Source organism: Haematobia irritans, chromosome 4 (genome assembly GCF_050003625.1).
Source record: "Haematobia irritans isolate KBUSLIRL chromosome 4, ASM5000362v1, whole genome shotgun sequence".
In the NCBI taxonomy this organism is placed as follows: domain Eukaryota; kingdom Metazoa; phylum Arthropoda; class Insecta; order Diptera; family Muscidae; genus Haematobia; species Haematobia irritans.
In genome coordinates, this window is record NC_134400.1 from 117,840,779 (window position 1) to 117,854,572 (window position 13,794).

The 13,794-nt window shown below is 35.7% G+C and overlaps 1 protein-coding gene across 1 annotated transcript; it reads right to left on the reverse strand.

Annotated features, from left to right (window-relative positions):
- Positions 1–659: 659 nt before the first annotated feature.
- Positions 660–12,046, reverse strand: LOC142235735 (zinc finger BED domain-containing protein 5-like). The gene is made up of 2 exons (XM_075306994.1): positions 10,605–12,046; positions 660–780 (listed from the first exon to the last, which is right to left on the reverse strand). Exons 1-2 carry the CDS (start codon positions 12,044–12,046, stop codon positions 660–662), a joined length of 1,563 nt encoding a protein of 520 aa, XP_075163109.1.
- Positions 12,047–13,794: the final 1,748 nt, after the last annotated feature.

Consider the following 13,794-nt stretch of genomic DNA (forward strand, 5'->3'; position numbering starts at 1 on the left):
TTTGTCGACTTATTATAACTCTATGAACCCATTCGGTGCGCGGCTAAATCTGTCGGTTCTTAGCTATTTACAATTTAGCCGCATCTTTGGCTTGTATGGAGTATAATGAGTATAATAAGTTTGCCATTCCATTTGCATGGCATAGAAATATCCATTACCGACTATATAAAGTAGATATACTCGATCAGGAAGAAATTCTGAGACAATTTTACCATGTCCGTCTGTCTGTTGTAATCACGTTACAACCTTCAATAACGGCGCTATTGTCCTAAAATTTGGCAAAGATTCGTGTTTTGTTCGCACGTAGGCCAATTTCGGAGATGGGCTATATCGGCCCAGGTTTTGATATAGGCCCCATATAAACCATCCTTCCATCGGGAGTCTCGCGTATCTAGACACCGTCATTTTGGTCAAGTATTATATGATTTCTTCTCAACCCAAAATCAGCAATTTGTGAAAATGAAAAAAAATGTTGTTTTAAAAAATTCTCATTTGGCAAAGCACCTATTGCTGATCCAATGTCTTTTCCAAAAAGCCTCACACACACATAGGCCCCATATAAACCGATCACCAAAATTTACTTCTTGCTCCTCCTAGAGAGGTTTGTGTATTTCGTGTCCGATGTCCTAACAAGGCGTACCGAATTCTCCAGGGTTCAGTTAGTACAAATGTACAAGTATTGTTTCATGACTGAATATATCCTTATTCATTATTTTCTCTGGGATTTTTGCAATATCAAACTGAGTGTCGCTGTATTTGTATGCGCTTGTTGTCTTACAGCTGCAATAGTTTCACGATAATTTAAAAATGCTCCTTTTCATTGTAGTTTTTAGGGCCTTCCTTTAACTTTAAACTTTACATTTTTATTATGGGGGAACAACTACAAGGTTTTTGCTATATTTCCGCCTGATATGGTAAATGAAATAAAACAGAACACCACCAACAATGACAACAATTCAAAAAACAAAAAAAAAAAAATAACTAAAATATTTTTGGCCAAAAAGCGAAACAAAAGTAAGCGAAAAATATAAAAGGAAAAGAAAAACAAGTATGTACGGCCGCAAGTTTGGCCAGGCCGAATCTTATGTACCCACCACCATGGATTGCGTAGAAACTTCTACGAAAGACTATCATCCACAATCGAATTACTTGGGTTGTGGTATTTTAAAACTTCTTAACATCGTTTTCTAAATTGTGATTTAGTCCATACGTGGTATATATTAGACAAAAAAGTTATGTATAGTTAAGTCTACAAATAATTACGAATCGATATGGACTTTTTGTACGTAGAGAGCCAAAATTGAAATATGGGGGTCGCTTATATGGGGGCTATATACAATTATGAACTTGATATGGACCAGTTTTTGTGTGATTGGGGATCGATTTATCTGAGGGTCATATATAACTATAGACCGATATGGACCTAGTTAAGCATGGTTGTTAACGACCATATACTAGCACAATGTACCAAATTTCAACTCACTCGGATTATACGATTATGGACTGATATGGACCACTTTTGGCATGGTTGTTAAATATCATATACTACCACCACGTACCAAATTTCAAGCAGATCGGATGAATTTTGCTTCTCCAAAAGGCACCGGAGGTCAAATCTGGGGATCGGTTTATATGGGAGCTATATATAATTATGGACTGATAGGAACCAATTCCTGCATGGTTGTTGGATAACATATACTAACATCACGTACCAAATTCCAACCGAATGGGAAGAATTTTGCTCTTTCTAGGGGCTCTGGAAGTCAAATCTGGGGATCGGTTTATATTAGGCCTATATATAATTATGGACCGATATCGGCCAATTTTTGCATGGGAGTTTGAGGCCATATATTAACACCACGTACCAAATTTAAACTGAATCAGATGAATTTTCGTCTTTCAAGAGGTTCCGGAGGTCAAATCTGGTGATCGGTTTATATGGGGGCTATATATAATTATGAACCGATGTGGACCAATTTTTTCATGGTTGTTAGAGACCATATACTAACATCACGTACCAAATTTCAGCCGGATCGGATGAAATTTGCTTCTCTTAGAAGCCTCGCAAGCCAAATCGGGGTATCGGTTTCTATGGGGGCTATATATAATTATGGACCGATGTGTACCAATTTTTGCATGGTTGTTAGAGACCATATACTGACACAATGTACCAAATTTCAGCCGGATCGGATGAAATTTGATTCTCTTAGGGGCCGCAAGCCAAATCGGGGGATCGGTTTATATGGGGGCTATATATAATTATGGACCGATGTGGACCAATTTTTGCATGGTTGTTAGAGACCATATACTAACACCATGTACCAAATTTCAGCCGGATCGGATGAAATTTGCTTAGAGGCCTCGCAAGCAACATTTTGGGGTCCGTTTATATGGGGGCTATACATAAAAGTGGACCGATATGGCCCATTTGCAATAACATCCGACCTACATCAATAACAATTACTTGTGCCAAGTTTCAAGTCGATAGCTTGTTTCGTTCGGAAGTTAGCGTGATTTCAACAGACGGACGGACGGACGGACATGCTCAGATCGACTCAGAATTTCACCACGACCCAGAATATATATACTTTATGGGGTCTTAGAGCAATATTTCGATGTGTTACAAGCGGAATGACAAAGTTAATATACCCCCATCCTATGGTGGTGGGTATAAAAAATTGTCGATATGGAAGAAAAAAATTTACGATTGTTAGACACTTAACCAAACTCGTTTATATTACCCTTCCCCATATTATATTTTTTGTTGGTAATATTCTTATCTAGTTCACCCACCATTCACAAATGCTGGGGTTAGATGCAATACCACTTTATTGCCTTTGACATGACAACAAGTACTACAAACATACCTGTATTTGGGGAAGCGAACAAACCTTATGTCATATTTTGGGGCATCATAAAAGTTTGAAGCGTCTATGATTTGGAATCTATAACGTGCTGCCATTTATGCATATACTGACCGAACCCGACCACGGTTGCCACCCGAGCCAAAAATAATCTACCAAAATTTGTAGATAATTTTACCAAAAATCTACCAAAATTTTTCTATAGAAAGTTTGGTGTCAAAATTTTATTTCTAAAAAATTTCTCAAAATTTTATTTCTATAGAGAATTTTGTCAAAATTTTATTTCTATAGAAAATTTTCTATAGAAAATTTCTATAATATAATTTCTATATATTTCTATAGAAGATTTTGTCGAAATTTTATTTCTATAGAAAATTTTGTGAAAATTTTATTTCTATAGAAAATTTTGTGAAAATTTTAAATCTATAGAAAATTTTGTGAAAATTTTATTTCTATAGAAAATTTTGGGAAAATTTTATTTCTATAAAAAATTTTGTCAAAATTTTATTTTTATACAAAATTCTATTTCTATAGAAAATTTTGTCAATATTTTATTTCTTTTTATGAACTGCCTCTTAGTTGGAGAGGAATATTTAGTAAGATTTACCAAACCATTAAAAGTTCTACCAAACAGTAAAAAATATAAAATTCTAGAAATCTAGAATTCTACCAACTGTGGCAACCCGACACGCTTCGCTGCGCCTTCCTCATTTTTTAAACCTAGAAGACTAGTTTTTGAAGAAATATCGTTTTTGTAAGGAACATTTATCGACGTTTAACCTTCCCTGAAAGTATTAAGCAATCGGAGAACTTAAGTCAAATTTTTAAAAAGTGTTTTTCATACCCTCCACCATAGGATGGGTGGTATATTATATGGCCGTCCGTCTGTTGAAACACGCTAACTTCCGAACGAAACAAGCTATCGACTTGAAACTTGGCACAAGTAGTTGTTATTGATGTAGGTCGGATGGTATTGCAAATGGGCCATATCGGTCCACTTTTACGTATAGCCCCCATATAATCGGACCCCCAAATTTGGCTTGCGAAGCCTCTAAGAGAAGCAAATTTCATCCGATCCGGCTGAAATTTGGTACATGGTGTGAGTATATGGTCTCTAACAACCATGCAAAAATTGGTCCATATCGGTCCACTTTTACGTATAGCCCCCATATAAACGGACCCCCAAATTTGGCTTTCGAGGCCTCTAAGAGAAGCAAATTTCATCCGATCCGGCTGAAATTTGGTACATGGTGTGAGTATATGGTCTCTAACAACCATGCAAAAATTGGTTTAAATCGGCCTATAATTATATATAGCCACCATATAAACCGATCCCCCGATTTGGCTTGTGGAGACTCTAAGAGAAACAAATTTCATCCGATCCGGCTGAAATTTGGTACATGGTGTTAGTATATGGTCTCTAACAACCATGCCAAAATGGGTCCATATCGGTCCATAATTACATATAGCCACCATATAAACCGATCCCCCGATTTGGCTTGCGGAGCCTCTAAGAGAACCAAATTTCATCCGATCCGGCTGAAATTTGGTACATGGTGTTAATATAGGGTCTTTAACAACCATGCAAAAATTGGTCCACATCGGTCCATAATTATATATAGCCCCCATATAAACCGATCCCCCGATTTGGCTTGCGGAGCCTCTAAGAAACGAAGTTTTCATCCGATCCGGCTGAAATTTGGTACATGATGTTGGTATATGTTCTCTAATGACCATGCAAAAACTGGTCCATATCGGTCCATAATTATATATAGCCCTCATATAAATCGATTCCCAGATTTGTCCTCCGGGGCCTCTTGGAGGAGCAAAATTCATCCAATCCGGTTGGAATTTTCAACGTGGTGTTAGTATAAGGCCGCTAATATCCATGCCAAAATTGGCCCATATCGGTCTATATTTATATATAGCCGATCCCCAATCACACAAAAATTGGTTCATATCAGGTCATATTCATGGTTGCCACTCGAGCCAAAAATAATCTACCAAAAATTTATTTTTATGGAAAACATTGTCAAAATGTTATTTCTATAGAAAATTTTGTCAACATTTTATTTCTATAGAAAATTTTGTCAAAATTTTATTTCTATAGAAAATTTTGTCAAAATTTTATTTCTATAGAAAATTTTGTCAACATTTTATTTCTATAGAAAATTTTGTCAAAATTTTATTTCTATAGAAAATTTTGTCAAAATTTTATTTCTATAGAAAATTTTTTCCAAATTTTACTTCTATAGAAAATGTTGTCAAAATTTTATTTTGTCAAAATTTAATTTCTATAGAAACTTTAAACTTAATTATATACGTATTTAATCGGCCTTTTTTAGTTTAATATATACTACGTATGGACTACCTTGTAATTTAGAAAACGGTGTTAGGAAGTTTTAAGATACCTTGCCATCGGCAAGTGTTACCGCAACCCAAGTAATTCGATTGTGGATGACAGTTTTCAGTAGAAGTTTCTACGCAATCCATGGTGGAGGGTACATAAGCTTCGGCCTGGCCGAACTTACGGCCGTATATACTTGTTTTGTTTAATATATACCCCATATGGACTAACTTACAATTGAGAAGACGGTGTTAAGAAGTTTTAAGATACCTTGCCATCGGCATGTGTTACCGCAACCCAAGTAATTCGATTGTAGATGACAGTCTGTAGTAGAAGTTTCGGGGACCGGACATATCCCCCAACGGACATATCGCCGAAAATGATTTTTGGACGTTATGACCTCCCTTGGGGCGGTCACATCGCCCAATTTTAGTTTGGGCGTTATGTCCTCCCTCATCGCGGTCATAAGCCCCATAAAAAATGTGAGTGTTATGACCGTTTTGAATATATTGGAATATAAAAAATATTTTAAAATAACAAAATATATTTTTTTAAATATTTCAAAAGCCATATATGATTACTTCATCTATCCATTAATTGTTTAAATATTTAATATATAGATATGCCTCTTATTGACAAATATCGAATGCTGCTTTTATTTCATATGCTGGAAGAAGAGGTAAAACTAGCATATCTTGGCTTCATCGTTTATTTTAATTGTTTTTGGCTGGATAAGAATTTTTGACCATTTTTCTTCTCAGGTCGGTTTAAACATGAAAATTCGGAAAATGATAATTTTTTCTTTTGAACAAACCAGACAAATACTGAATTGAACATTTTTTTTAACTGAAAATTGGAACGAGATGAGCTGATCTATGTGCTGCTGATGGGTATGTGAAAAATCGCAGCACATCGATCATCTCTTCTCTTTCCAATTTTAATGTTTGAAACAAGATAATAAAACGAAAGTTGCAAGAATGTGCACTCAATAAAAAAGTTAATTAGATCCTAAGATTTTGACCTTCCCTTAAGGATTTTGGTATTGATTCCGAGCCAAAGATGCGGCTTCTTTAAAATAAAGAAATTTTTTAGCGACCTATCTGGCTTTAAATCTAGGACCAATAAAATTAAAATTAGGATACGAATCTCATTTATCAAATTTTCATTCACTTTTCGCGTACAAACAAATGCCAGTTTAAAAATCCAAATTATAACGGATACTTCAAAGTAAAAAATGTTTTCTTAACTCCAAAAAAAAAAAAAAAAAACAACTTTAAACAAAAGACGCTAAATCCTCAAAATAAGTCTTAACCTATATTTGAAGCGTTTTTATCTTAAATCTAAAGTTTCAATATTTCAGTTAATTTAAGGACAATTTCTTTAAATCAAAAATGTGTTTCTTTACTTTAAGGAAAATTAGCCTTAGTTCGAAGACATGCGACTGTAACGGAGGGACGCAAATTTACAAAATTTGTGTCCTAAATTTAATTAAAAATTTTTTTTAAACAAACGTTATAAACTTTATTTTAATTAAAATTTTATTATTTTAAAGAAATTTCTCTTTAATATTTTGTATCCTAAAATTTAGGTTGCGTAATCTTTAATATCACGTAAATATTTTTTTCAGTGTACGGAATGCCAAATTTATTATACACCTCCCATACGCCGTTCGAAATCGGCTATAAAAAGGAGGTCCCTTGTCATTGAACTTAACATGGAATCGGGCAGCACTCAGTGATAAGAGAGAAGTTCACCAATGTGGTATCACAATGGACTGAATAGTCTAAGTGAGCGTGATACATCGGGCTGCCACCTAACCTAACCTAACCTATACCCCTCCCATCACCATTCTACTGTTAGAATTACTCTCTGAATCCAAACAAATCTCTCAATGAGATGAGCAGTACAATATTCATCTAATATGGGTGCCTGGCCTTAGAAACATACCGTGGAACTGCGAAGCGGATGAGTTAGCAAGGCTAGGAACTACCTTACATATTCCAGGGAAAATAGAATCTGTTGGTATGCCTCTGGCTACCAATAAAATCTTAGTGCGTGAGAAGGCTGTTATGATGGCGAATATCCGATGGGAGAATTGCAAGGGTTTCAACGACACCAAGTTTGCTTGGCCCGATTTAAACTTAAACTGCACACTAGATATGCTTGTGTTCTCAAGACATCAGATATCACCCCTGATATCTGCTATAACGGATCGCTATCTGATAGATACGTTTGCAAACACTATTGGCGTGAATTATGAGGACTACTGCATGATATGTCATGATGCAGAGGAAAAGGAATCAATTAAACACCTCTTGTGTGAGTGTACTGCATTTTGTGTTAGGCGAAAGCGAATTTTAGGGCATATAGCTTTAGATTACTGGCGGACCTGGAAAACGTTAACCTAAGCAGTTTGCTAATTTTTTTGGAACAATCAGATTGGTTCAATAGAAGAAAATAATCGGTTAGATTTAACGGGAAAAAAGTAGAAGTGCCCATATATAATAGGTATTTCTGGTTAATATGGTAAAGGGTGATACGGTCAAAATTTGGTCAATATAAACTTGACGTATTTCTTTCAATTTTGCATTTAAAAAACCTGAACACCCCTCATTTTGAAGGTGTATGTGTGTAGAATGTTGCTCCTATTTTGATTTTGGAATTCACTCTTCAGTTGTCAAAATGCCGTCCAAGCAAGAAGAGCAGCGTATAAAAATTTTGCTCGCGCATCGCGAAAATCCGAGCTACTCGCACGCAAAGCTGGCAAAATCGCTAAAAGTTGCCAAATCAACCGTTACAAATGTAATTAAAGTGTTTGGGGAACGCTTGTCGACAGCCAGGAAGTCTGGATCGGGGGGAAATCGAAAACCGGAAGCCGCTGAGACGACAAAGAGAGTTGCCGGTAGTTTCAAGCGAAACCCTAACCTCTCTCTCCGAGATGCCGCAAATACGCTGGGTGTATCGTCTACAACTGTGCATCGAGCCAAAAAACGAGCCGGACTATCGACTTACAAGAAGGTAGTGACTCCAAATCGCGATGATAAACAAAATACGACGGCCAAAGCGCGATCCCGGAGGCTGTACACGACGATGCTGACGAAGTTTGACTGCGTGGTAATGAACGACGAAACCTACGCCAAAGCCGACTACAAGCAGCTTCCGGGACAGGAGTTTTATACGGCAAAAGGAAGGGGAAAGGTAGTAGATATTTTCAAGCACATAAAACTGTCAAAGTTCGCAAAGAAATATCTGGTTTGGCAAGCCATCTGTACCTGTGGCTTGAAAAGCAGCATTTTCATAGCTTCCGGGACTGTCAACCAAGAAATTTACGTGAAAGAGTGTTTGAATAAACGTCTGCTGCCTTTCCTGAAGAAACACGGTTGTTCCGTACTGTTTTGGCCGGATTTGGCATCCTGCCATTACGGTAAAAAGGCCATGGAGTGGTACGCCGCCAACAACGTGCAGGTGGTTCCCAAGGACAAGAACCCTCCCAACACGCCAGAGCTCCGCCCAATTGAGAAATTCTGGGCTATTGTCAAGCGGAACCTAAAGAAGACCAAAAAAACTGCTAAGGACGAGCAGCAGTTCAAGGCAAACTGGCTTTCTGCGGCGAAGAAGGTGGACAAGGTGGCTGAGGCCCGGCAATTCGGATTTGGGAAAGCGAAAGCCTAACTGAATATTTTTCCTGAATTTTATACTAATTGAACGTGAAAAAGAAATTTAATTTGATTTGTTAAATAAACGATTTCACCGATTTACACGCGTTTTCCCTTGACCAAATTTTGACCGTATCACCCTTTATCACATCGCACTGAACAGTCTAAGTGAGCCTGAATCCAATCGGGCTGACACTTTAACCTAACCTATGTCCCAAACATAATATGTTCTAACATATATGTCCCAAACATGTTATGCTAGTTTATGAACATTATATGCTTGCACCAGGGATCCGGAGCGGTCCATTTTTTTCGCTCCGCTCCGCTCCCGCTCCGGAGAAAAAAAAAACCGCTCCGCTCCTCGCTCCGCTCCGAGAAAAAAAAAATCGCTCCGCTCCGCTCCACGCTCCGCTCCGCTCCTCTTCGAGAAAATTATAGTACAAACATTGTATTATTTGTTCAATTGAGTTTTATTTTATTTAGAAAAATCGGGCGGTACATATATGGGAGCTATAGCTAAATCTGAACAGATTTCGATGATTTTTTTGCACATATAGTTAGTGCTATAGAAGATTACATTTCGCCAACTTTGAGTAAGATCGGTTGATAAATAAGGGTTTTATGACCTAATTTGACAAAATCGGGCGATACATATATATGGGACCTATATCTAAATCTGAACCGATTTCGATGAAATTTTCAGACCTAAAGGGTGATACAGAAGATTATTTTGTGCTAAATTTGACGACGATCGGTTAGTAAAAAAAGTGCAACGTGACCCCATTTGTCGAAATCGGGCAATACATAAATATGGGAGCTATATCTAAATTTGATCCGATTTCTTCCAAATTCAGTAACGTTCGTCCTTGTGCCCAAAAAAACTCCCTGTACCAAATTTCATCAGAATTGGTTAATAATTGCGACCGAAATCCTGTGAACAACAAATACATGGACAGACGGACGGATGGACGGACGGACGCCAAGCGCTAGATCGACTCAGGAGGTGATTCTGAGTCGATCGGTATATATTTTATGGGGTCTAAAATCAATATTTCTTGTAGGCACTTTTTTTGGCAGATCAAACTTGTTATACCCTAACCCAGGGCTTCCCAACCCAATTTGCTTTACGCCCCCCCAAAAATTTTTGGATATTGCTGTGCCCCCCCCCAGTTTCTTCTAAAAACAAGTTTCCTTTAAAAAAATGTTTACCCAAAGAAACAGAAAAATATGTATAAAAACAAAAGGGTTTTAATTTCAATTTCAAACAAAAAAATAACAAAAACAAAAGTTCTTTTAATTTCAATTCAAGTAAAAAATATAAAATTATATAAGATGGATAATATTATTACAATTAATTAGTAATAAAAATGTAATTCAAGGACTAAAAAGGAACATAAATAGTCATGAACTAGATATGTTGAGATCAGGTTTACTAAAATAACATATATAATGCGAATTTTTGATTCGCTATTAATACTTTCAATTAACAATAACAATTTTAATGTATATAAAAGTGTGACCACTTAGTGGGAAATTTGGCAATTTTTCTGTTCATTAACTAGTTTTTTAACATTTGGTGACAGTACTGATAAAGCACATCTCAAATCATTTTCAACATTAAGGCAAGACCGATATTTTGACTTTATATTTAAAAGTGTTGAAAAACTTTTTTCGCATAGATAGGTTGACGAAAATTGTATCAAAACTTTTAACATGTGTGAAGACAAAAGTGGATACAAGTTCCGATATTTTAGCCAGAAATTTTCAGTTGTTAATATATCAAAATCATCTTTTGCGATTGAATCGTTTTTCAAATCAATAGCTTCTTCCTGGATATCCTCAGGTAGTACCATAACGTCCAGAAGAAAGGGATTACGAAACAGTTTGTTCTGCCAACAATCAGTGGTCATATCTGGAAAATATCTATTGAATTCACCCAAAAGTGCATCCAAATGCAATAGAATTCCGTCCAAATTTCTATTTTCAATATCCTCAGAATCTAATATATCGTTTAACCGAGGAAAAGATGTATATTTAGGGAAAGGCGATAAAATTCGTTTTTTCCACAATTTTATTTTTTCCATAAATGAATTTATGGAGTCAAGTGCTGTTAAAATATTTGTAGTTTCTCCTTGGAGTTTTAAGTTTAGGTTATTTAAAATTTCAAAAAAATCGGCTAGGTAAGCCAAGAAAATAATGGTATTTTTGTTTGTGAAACAATCATAAAGTTTTTCATTTTTGGTACTTAACAAGAAAATTTCTACTTCATTTTTTAATTCATATAGTCTTCCCAGCATATTTCCCTTTGAAAGCCAGCGTACCTGGGTATGAAACAATAAATTTTTGTGGTCAGCGTTTAAATCCAGACATAAAGTTTCAAAAAGACGCGTTCGTAGGGCACTGCATTTTATAAAATTGACAACTTCTATGGCACAATTTAGGGAACTTCTTAATTCGTCAGGCAATGTTCTGGCGGCTAAGGCTTGTCTGTGGATAACGCAATGAGTGAATATGATGTTATTGTTTTTTTGCTTGGCGTAATGAATAAATCCAGATTTGCATCCCGTCATTGAAGGAGCACCATCAGTACATATGCCGGCAATCTTTCCCCAAGGTATATCATTGGCATCCAAGAAATCCGAAAGCGCTTTGAAAATATCTTCTCCCTTTGATGTAGTTGTTAGAGGTTTAGAGAAAAGTAGCTCCTCACATATAGAATCCTCTTTGATATATCTGCAGTAAAACAACAACTGACAGGAGCAAGATACATCTGTTGTTTCATCACACTTAATTAATGGCGAGTCCTTGATGTGTTGAATTAATTGGGACTTGACATCACTAGCCATTTCATCAATACGTCTTTTTACTGTATTGTTCGAAAGTGGAATTTTTGAAAGTTGTCTCACTGCATTGTTGTCCAGCATTTTACTTGCAGCTGCTATTATGCTCGGTTTTATAACCAATTCACCAATCGTGTGGGGTTTTTTGTTCCTGGCTATTATCCATGAAATTTCAAAAGATGCTTCTAATGCTTTTTCAGCCTCCAGATTAAACACAGACGTAGAATTTATCTTCATATTTCTTAATGTCGACAACCTTGCTTCAAAGAAAGCAGGAGGTTTGTCTTCGTATTCTGGATGCAAAGATGACAAATGCCTTTTTAATCGTATTGGTCTCATTGCATCGTTAGACAAAATTTTGTGACAAATAACACATTGAGGCAAATTTTCATTGTTTTTTGCAACACAAGAAAAACCAAATTTAATATATTCTGTATTGTAAAGCCGTATTTTGTTCTTTGATGTCATATTGGAATGTAATTAAGTCATTAATTCGACAATATTTAATACGCGCAACAAAACCAAAAAACATATGATCGTGTGCATAGAGATGGCAAATTTAAACAGTGATAAGTAAAAGGTAGATAGGTACTAAACCGTTGCAAATAAAGGTAGTAAACAAGTAATAATGGAAAACCTACAACAAGCAATGCATGTAACTTCTACTTTTTCACGTTGGTTATAAATTAACATTTCGAAACATTTTATACTTTATTTTGTAGTATATTATTAATGTTTCGTCGAACCCATAAGTTTGTGTTGTTTTAACAAATTGAATGATACAAAACCTGCTCAACTAGAAATGACGTTGCGCCCCCCCAGCAACCTCGTGGCGCCCCCCTAGGGGGGCGCGCCCCCCCATTTGGGAAGCGCTGCCCTAACCACTATGTGGTTTAGGGTATAATGACTTTAAAACAATGTGTTGAAATATTTTATTAATTTTTTTAGAAATATTAAATCCATTTTGACTTCATTAAAGGAAGCATTCTAGGAAGCATATGTTAATTTTTCATTTTTTTAGATTTTTTTCGTCAGTTGTTATCAAAATCCTTTAAAAACGAGTTAACGAGTTATTTTTTTTCCATATTAAGACTCGACTTCCAGTAGAAATTATGCTATGTTTCAAGTAAAAAGCGTCTTTAAAATAAAGTGTTGAAAAACATGTCTTATTTTTTAACGATTTTTTGCTTTGTAGGCAAGATGCAAAAATTAAACAAATTTAAAGACAATTTTATTAATTTTAAAGAATTTTTCTTAATTATTAAAGTCAAAAATTTTATCTTTCATGTTATGATACACATTTTTAAGTAAAATCACTTAATTATAAGGACATTACAACTTCATTCAAAAGTTTATTGCCTTTTGGACAAGAAAACAAGTATATACAGCACTAAGTTCGGGCGGGCCGAATCTTAAATACCCACCACCATGAACCAAATATTAGGGTTTCCTTTGAAATTTTAGGAGGACTTGAGGACACTTCCCGAAGATAAATTTAAAGATTTCACCTATGAGGACTATATCAGATTCTGAATTTATAAGAACCATTTTTGTTTGAGTTTTAGAGGAATCATTAACATCTCTTGTAAGTGTGCAAGAAAATTATAAAATAACGTCTTGATTTGAAATCTTAAATATGTAGAAGTAAAATCTGGAAATTTTACATTGAGTTTCAAGCAATTCAAGTGAAGTCGGTCTATATGGATGCATTACCAAATGGACCGAGCCTAAAATACCAGAATATTTACAATTTCAGGCAAATCAGATAAAAATTACGGTTTCTAGAAACCCAAGGAGTTAAATCGGGAGATCGTTCTTATGGGGACTATACTAAAACATGGACCGCTACTCACCGTTTTCGGCACACCTCTTTATGACCCGAAAATACCTCTAGATTTCCACTTTCAGGTAAATTGAATAAAAACTGCGGTTTCTATAAGCCCAAGAAGTAAAATCGGGAGATCGGTCTATATGGGGGCTATACCAAAATATGGACCGATACTTACAATTTTTGGCACATGTATTTGTGGTCCTACAATACCTCTAGATTTCCAATTTCAGGTAAATTGAATAAAAACTGCGGTTTC

Bases quoted from the DNA above. Each gene is read 5' to 3' on its own strand.
- LOC142235735 (XM_075306994.1), bottom strand. From the start codon at position 12,046: ATGAGACCAATACGATTAAAAAGGCATTTGTCATCTTTGCATCCAGAA. The intron at 781-10,604 runs GTATCCACTTTT...AAACTATTGCAG, and splicing joins TGGCTAAAATATCGGAACTT to CTGTAAGACAACAAGCGCAT.